Source organism: Balearica regulorum, chromosome 2 (assembly GCF_011004875.1).
Source record: "Balearica regulorum gibbericeps isolate bBalReg1 chromosome 2, bBalReg1.pri, whole genome shotgun sequence".
NCBI lineage: Eukaryota > Metazoa > Chordata > Aves > Gruiformes > Gruidae > Balearica > Balearica regulorum.
In genome coordinates this window covers 92,573,332-92,581,815 of record NC_046185.1, presented here as the reverse complement: position 1 = coordinate 92,581,815, position 8,484 = coordinate 92,573,332, and the positions used below count along the sequence as shown (strand labels likewise).

Below are 8,484 nucleotides of genomic sequence, written 5' to 3'. Positions count from 1 at the left end.
CCTTTGAGTGACCGAGCAGCAGAAATTTCAGCAATCTCTTCTTTCCTCCCTAGTGACCTGGCCTGAGGACTTGCAAGATTGCAGCCGAGAGCACCTCAGCTCCTACTTATTTGCAGAGAAAGCTGAGGCTTTCTTACAAAGGGTGAGTACAAGCTGCGAGCCTGGGCCAACCTTCGACATAGGCATATTTGTTTCAGTGGAAATTACTTTTCTTTTATCTTCATGTATCTAGAGACAGCATTTGGGAAAAAGGCCATGTTTCTTTCTATTACTTACTAGTATAAATGACAAGCACATTAAATACAGCAAACAAAAACCCTGGCATAAACAAAATCAGCATTTATTCCTCAGTCATCTTTTTACAAGTTTGCTTCATGTTTTTCACAAAAGAACATATACCAGTGATACATAAGTTAATTTACAAACCCAGATATGCAAGCCAAAGTGATATGGTACATGAAAATCCACGTGCTTCATAATGTAGTTCTCACATGCCTATCATCTAAATTTAAGAGAAGTTGCTGTGGGGTACACACAACAAACATTTTGTGTTCTGCCACACAAAAATGTGATCACTAACTCTATGGACGTACCTAAACAACATATTTACAAAATGTTATCTCTACCAGTCTTCATCTAAGATTTGAAACAGGTAGGTAGTTGTTCAGCTACCAAGCCTTCATGGAAGGTGAAACAGTCTAATGTCCCTAAACAGATTCATGCAGTGTTTAGTTTTGTTCACACAAGACACAAGGACAAGTACCTATCAGTGACAATAAAAGTAGTATGTGAAGATCCGGCATCCTCCCAGAAGGAGTTTGGAGCATCGGTGCTCATTCATTCATCACTGCTGTGGGTTTGACCCCAAGCAAAACTTCAATCGTTATCTCATATTAAGAATCTACAAGGTAGGAATTTCCCTGCTCACTGGTGGGGCCAGGGGAAAGGGATGGGATGTTTTCAGGTCCCCATCAGCAGAGGAGAGGTGACAGACACCTGCCTTTCTCACCACTCCTGCTAGTGGGGGCCATTTTGCTGAAAGAAGCTGTCAGCAATTTGTAACGTCAGCATTAAAGTGAAGATGGTAAAATACCTTGACTCTTTCTGCAGCAATTTAACTCCTGCAGAAAAACTGCATCTTGATTGAGATTCCTTGCTGTTAAAAAATAAGATTCTTTTTACTTTTACTGGTCAGGACTGATGCAAAGTAGATTTTTCTGGCAGGAAGGGGGGGAGGTGGTTAAACTGGGCTCTTGGGCTACTCACATCACAAAAGGTGGACCAAGCACTTCCCTTATTTAATTCTGTGGAGCTGCACTGTTATTCCTGGTTGGAATCAAGTTATAGCAGAATTTGGCTTAGGCTTTAACTTTATTCAGCTTCTGACATTAGAAGGAATATGAATAAGAAGCTAAGAAGTAGCTTCTGTTGTAATCTCCAGAGCGGACTATCACAGATTGGATCAGGGGAGCAACTGGCTGTAGGTGCTCACAAACATGGATATGATAGTATGGACATCTTTCTGTGCTAAAGGTTTTTACCCATTTTGTAGTCTCCAGGATGTTCAACATGTAAAAAAGAGTTGGAAAGCCACTAGTGTCCCACCTTGAGCCAAATAAATTTGCTTCTAATCCTGATGCTAATGTTAGACTACTCCAGTGTATCTTGGGCAAAACTCTGAAATTTTCTCTAGCTGAATCTCTCTGCTGCATCTATAGAAATGGGTACAGCAGCATCCTAATTCTTATAAGCACCAGGTGATAGCTGTCTTTCAGTGCCTGACAAGTCAAGTCGTGCTTTTCTGAGCACAGTTACAGCTGAGACCCTGGGAAAATCTGTCAGGTACAGAGTGCCTTCAACTTCCAGTGACTTCCCCCAAGTCGTCCCTGCAGAACAGCCCCTATGTAACAACATTACTGCTGAAGCTGCCTTTCCAAGCAGAAAGCCCTTCTGCCTTTTTGCAGTCCAGCAGGGTGTCTGGATGCAAACCTGGGGGTCAAATCATCACCTCGTATAAATAACTATGTTCCCATGATATCGCCTTTAATTTTTACATGTCAGGAAGAATACAATGATGTACACAGACTAAATATTGCGTCTCATCACTTTATCCCTTCCACCGCAACTGATGTTTCTGTATCGCTCTTGTGGTACCTGCAGCCATCTCTGACTGTCTGTGGGTATACAGCTAAATGGAGTAACAACAGCTTGCACAGTGCCTCTCACACCCAAACCTGCTCTCAAGCACAGTCATTCACAGTTTTCAAATGCAATCGCTTAAACCAGTATGCAACAAAAATTATAATAAGCAAACTGCACATAGATGCAGTTGACTTATTAGAACCTAGTTGACTTATTATTATTACCTAGTAGAAAATAAATAATGACGTGTCAAAACAACAATTTAATATAGCAGTTTCTAGCTATTTGTCATTACAGAATGTATTTAAGGTAAAGAGAACCAAAACCAAACATGCATGCGCGCACACACACACCAGAACGGCATGCTGCTCAAAATGCAATGAGACAGAAAGGCACTAAAAAGAAGCTGTGTTGAGTTATTATTTAAGTAAAATTACAACAGCCAGAAAAGATACAAACAAACATCTCTGGAGACATTTTTTTCTGAGGCACATCTCTATACATGTGATAATTATGCAGCAGTATAATTTTTTTACCCTTGATAATGATTTTGGTAATGTGCCTCCCTTTTGACTTGTTGTTGCAGAGCTAGATTCTATGGGGCTATAACGAGAAATATGGTTGGGATTCTTTCCTCCTCCACTGGAGACCTGCAGGCCCACGCTTGTGCTTAACCCTCGGCACCAAATGCCACCTTCAGCCACTGTAGAGACTTGTTCAGTCCAACCTCCTCCAACTGTTCCCACCTCAACTTCATCCCCCACTACAGGAGCTGTTCCAAGGATAAAACAGTGGAGCAGTTCACAGATAAGACTCAAGAGTGTGACCATCATTATCCACGTTAGTAAGAATGAAAGTTAAATCCCTTGAGTCTTTTAGTATGCTGCCCTGTTGCACAAGCAAGCGGCTAGTGAGGTGTCCCCTCCTCAATTCATGAATTTTGAAAGGGCCTAGCCTCCCAAAGCATGTGAAATATGCCAGGCTCTTCCACCCTCCCTCATAATTCACACATGCGTATTTCTGACAGAGCACTGTTCGGATGAACTCTGTGGATATGCGTAACAGAGGCCACGATCTCCTATGGCTCCTGGAGGATTTGTGGCTGACTCAGCACAACACGCTCTAACACAGGGATGATCTTTATGGCACTAAGCTGTTAATTACTACTCAGATGTATATGTCCACAAATGATAAATCCTCTTAATTCAACTGAGCAACAAAGCAGATAAGACTGTAGTCACACTGTTATTTTAGTATAGTTAATAAGATTCAAAATGACATGCAATTTATTCATATCCATGTAAAATCTACCACAGGAAAAACAAAACCCCCAAACCAATCCTACAATACTGGCACTAAAGTGCATAATGAGATCTTGTCATTCCAAAGCGGTCTGCTGCATTTTAGTCTGATCATTGAGTTGTTTACTGTACAAAAAGCTACAATATCTTAAAGGCAGTCAGAACAGGAGTGGGAACTCCAGCCCTAACAGAAAGGTAGCTTTTCTATCTATTTTGCATAGGCAAAAATAAATGGTGACTAAAAATAAGCAGCCCAGTTTCCATCTAAAATCATATGCTCATTTTCTTGCTTTGAGACTGCTTAGTCTTTTCCCAAAGAAACTTCCATTTCTGCTCATCATAAGTTTACTTCAGTTAAGACTACAGATAAGGATTTGAAGGTGGCAGTGCTCTATGCGGTATCCTGGTTACAGGGTGAGTCATTGTGGGGTAGTAGTAATGGGTCTCATGTATTTGCAACAACTAGTACAGCACATCAGCATTTCTTAGATTTCACAGCTGTAGGAAGCCCTAGTCATTTACAGGAGCAGTCTTAAGAGATCTACTACAACGGCTTTAAAACATTGGATCAAACTGGCTGTAGAGAATGTCATGGCCATGATGTCCCATTAATGGGCCCTTTTTATTTCAATGTGAACGCTATCCAGAAAAAACAAAGGTATGAAAAACAATTCATTGGGTGGCAGTGAATAATACTGTTCTGTCTTTATGTTGATCCCCTTCAAAAAAAGACATAATTTAAATATAAATACATATGAAATGTATAGCTAAATGTATAGAGATAGCTATGTTAATATGTAGTTTGATCAGAACTGAATTAATCAAAGAAAATCTAAAGGCACCACAATATGTCAGCATCACTGAATGAAATACTCACTATACTTAGCATTTATGTAGTTCTGAAACCAAGCAGTCAGAAAGCCATATACAGCAGGGAATAAGTCTCATTATTTTAACCTCACGGCCTAGGCAACTAAGACTCAGATTCACTTAATGATGAGCCATACTAAAACAATCTCAGGTAAAGAATTCAGCTGTTCTGACTCCCAGTTTATTATATATAGTTAAGAATCAGAAAGGCTTGGGAGCAAGATAAGAAAAGAAAACTTAGAAAAACAGAGGATTTTCATTTGGGCCTGTACCCAGAGGTTATAATGACTGACTCTGCTCTTTGCCAATGGTCTTAATCAATTAGCATTAAATACATTAGCTGGTGTAAAATCACCCTCTGTTAAAATAACTCTGAACTGTACTTGCATATTGGAGAACAGAGTCTGCATGGGTACAACTGAATAGAGCCTTGTTTTCTTTCTTGTTTAATTAATCCAAGTGTAATTACAGCAAACAGTAATTCATCAGGCTAAAAAATCCTAAAACGTATCATATCACGGTTGCAGTAAATTCACCTATGTGCAAGGAAAGCCTCATTTCTCACTTCCACGGGTGTTACATTAACATGGCTTTAACTTTGGTTGAGCTAATCCTTAGCTCATTTTAGTGTGACAGGAAAAACAAAATTCAAATCTTCTACATAAGGCAGCTTTAAATTGGCTGCAATTTTTTATTTTTTTTTCATTATTTGACTCCAGTGTCAAATCAGCCTTGGCTACGGATATAACATAACACAGTGACAGACTGCCTTCTGGGCAGAGACAGACTATCTTCTTTCTGAGATGAGAAACAGTCAATTTAATCTGATAATTTGACCATTAAGGAGCCTTTGATAAGTAAATGAGGATGTAAGACAAGATAGAGAAAAATCTGTTATGAATCCAAGCTAATGTGGAATTCCCAGATATGGAGAACATGGTGCTCCAGAAGAAACACCTTCCTGCAACCTGGAGAAATACTTCCCTTCTTTCAACAGCTGAATAGAGAAGCAGCAGCTCAGCAATGCTGGGACTTGTCCTGCAGCTAAAGTGCTGTTGGTCCATTTAGTAGAAGTCTCCGTCACAGCATGGGGGTAAAGCACCAAGACTGCTGATATTTTCAAATCTCTTAGCAGCGGTAACCACACAGCAGCTTTTCTGCAAAATAAACAAAACAAGAATCCAGTTAATTCAGCAGTATACTTTTTTATTTGCTTAAGCGTTCTAGGACAACCACATGGTGGTTTCTTTGTGCATAACTAAAAGAAAGCAGTGCTGAAGCTTCTTGCTTACAAAGGATTCTTGCAGCCACCTTACTTGTGAGATGTTTTATACAATATTAAAAAGACAAGGCCTTTTTGTTAAGTGGAGAAATAGTCCTGGAGGTCTCACTTGAAATGTAGCTACCCTGCTTTTTTGCCTCTCTTGTCATACAGATCACAGCATGAAAAGGCATGCTGCAAACCTCTCCATTTATTTGTGTTACCACTGCAAGCATTTATAATGCCAGGTCTAAATCAACTGGCACTTGAATGTATTATTTTGGGTTAAATGTGGTAACCATACTACTTGCCTGATAAAAATAGCTAAAGGGATTCTTTAAAAACAAAGCACTGCTATGACTTTAGATCTACTCATTAAGTAAACTCAAATAAACTCCAAAAAGAAAAACACACGCAGAGGAAATAACACTGCAAAAGCCAAAACCAGGTTTTCCTGCAGGTTAGATCATGGGTAGGTTACTATGTTACAAAGCTATAAAAAGTTTATTTAAAAATAATTTTGACTGCTGTTGGACAGTCAATTTATCTCAAAGTTGATTTTGGTTGTAATAGAAAATTGTGCAATACAGTGCTTCTTGCATTAGAGAGGGAGAGCTTTCACCATTTGGTTGCTGTGCAGTTAGTGGCTTGAAATGGGAACTAAGCGGTCGGAAAAAGCTGTTTAGAAAACCACTATGTAAAAGCATGCAGGTGAGTGCACCAAAGCTTCCTGTAACCTGTCCCAGCACCAGAGAAGTGGAGATGGATGATGAGGATCACAAAGAGGTATTCATTCCCGCTGGATTCCCACTACAGAAGCTGATGCTCAGACATTACCATATCAGGAAGTTATGTGGCTTCAGAGAGCAAGTAGGATATAATAATGGTACATCAGCCCTCAGTGACCTCCAGTGTACCATGAAAGGCAGCTTCAAGTCCCCAAGATAGCTCATTTAAAGATCGTTAACTTCTGTGTTACTACATTACACAATACTGTACAAAATCTATTCTGATTCTGCTTAGTCAAAACAGAACAAAAATTTCAACCTCTCACAATACTCTCTTTTTTACATGTTTTTGGACAAAACCTGGTGCAAACAAAACCCAGTACGTCACTTGCCCTACCAAGCACATGATGCACGATGGCAGCACTAAAAACTTGCTCGTGGTGAAAAGTGGACTACTTTTATTTTGGCATCCTGGTTGTTACTCATGACGCACAACTAAAAGGAAGTGGTTTTACACTGTGTGTGTTCTCAGCCTCATTCACATCTTGACCCTCCACCACTGAGTTTTGCCCAGAGATGCCCCCAGAACCTTTGAGTGGTTCCCATGGTCCTTCAACAGAGGCACCAACTTCTGTGGTAGTTAGTAAAAGGGGCTGTGGGAATTGGTGTACTGGTTTATGGAGATACTCTACCGCCTGAGGTAGCCTGATTTCAAAGTGGCTGAGTGAGTATGCTTTGGTCAAAGACCAGAGAAAGAACATGAGAGCAGACTTGAGTCTCCCTGATCCCTGGGGAAGAAACCAAGCCAGTCTGAGAACCACTAATGAAGTGTTTGTTAATGAAAGGGCAAAGACAGGGAGCCAGAAAAAAAGGACAGAGATGCTCTGTCAAAATCCTTTGGGTTGCTACAGGCTAAAAGGGCAGAGAAGTGCCCTGTTAGAAGTGGGTCCTCAAAAGTGTGGAGCAGCTTCTTTTAGGGGACACCTCACTTAAGTTTCACTACAGTTAGTGGAGCTGCCCTGAGGGTCTGGCCCGTGCCTTTGCTAAAAAGTAATTACTTTTCATATTTCTACCCTTTTTAAACCATACTGCTAACCACAGCATGAAAACCTGAAAGCTTTCAACACTGAAAAATTATTGGGTGAAATTCTGCCCCATGAGAGCCAGTGGGAGCATAACTATTCCCTCTAAAATGGCCAGGGTTTGCAGCACATATGGCTTCATATATATGATTTTTTTTTTTCATATTGCTGTGACTTGGTATAAGTGATAGGGTCAGTTTACATTTTGAATGCTTTCCAAACAACAGCAAGGATGGTGGTGATGAATACAGTTTGGACTGTGCACTTTGGACATTGCAAGCTTTTTGGCTGCCCACTGATCCCTTCCACAGGGGCTACAGTATTTATGTCTGAAGAAATGCTTGGGACCTGAAACAAACCTTCTGTTTGGCAGATCTTTCAGAGAGGTTATTGAGCCGGGGGTGCTTGGGACACACCTTTAGCCTTCTTCTAGGGGAAAAGAAAAACAAAAAAAAAGAAAGAAAGATGACATTATTGGAGCATTAATTGAAGATCAATCACACCTTACCTCTATTTAAGGTAATGGCAGAACACCACAACATCAACATGTTTAGTGAAGCTATTTTTGTAAAGCACACGAAGTATGAACGAAAAATACCAGGGGAGGAGCTACAAAGGACGACACGAGTTGCAAGGTTTCTGTTAGGGTAGGGTTTCCCCAGAAGAAAATTTTTCATGGGAAGCAGCACAGCAGGTAAGCAGCTCGTGTTCTTGCAGCATTTGGAAAAGACAGCCTGTTCCCCAGGTTGCACAACTGAAGCCCAACTAAAGGAGTCAAACTGTATTCTATGAAACCCTCTGAAGGGATACTTACTTCTAGGAAACTCTCTTACTTTTATAAAAATCTTATACATCTTCTAATAATCTCATGGGCATATCTGTTCTGGGAGATTATCACATAAACTGAATTTCAATGAAAATTATAATAATTTATTTGATTGTTATTATTTCCCATTTTATACTACATTTCAATGAAAATTATAATAATTTATTTGATTGTTATTATTTCCCATTTTATACTACTTCTTGTTATCCTTACTCTGTATAACAGGAACATCTTGCAGTCCATCCTGCCTAGAACCCACACCATCTCATCGGCA

General features: G+C 40.0%; 1 protein-coding gene across 1 annotated transcript in view; it reads right to left on the bottom strand.

Moving 5' to 3' along the window:
• Positions 1 to 316: 316 nt before the first annotated feature.
• The window catches only part of MYLK4 (myosin light chain kinase family member 4), an 83,963-nt gene continuing 75,795 nt past the window's right edge, over positions 317 to 8,484 (bottom strand). Inside the window, exons 14-15 of the mRNA XM_075744920.1 lie at positions 7,744 to 7,810; positions 317 to 5,470 (exon numbers count right to left, since the gene is read on the bottom strand). Of these exons, the coding sequence (XP_075601035.1) occupies positions 7,772 to 7,810 (39 nt within the window). The 3' untranslated portion in view covers positions 317 to 5,470; positions 7,744 to 7,771. The remainder of the gene's footprint in view (positions 5,471 to 7,743; positions 7,811 to 8,484) is intronic.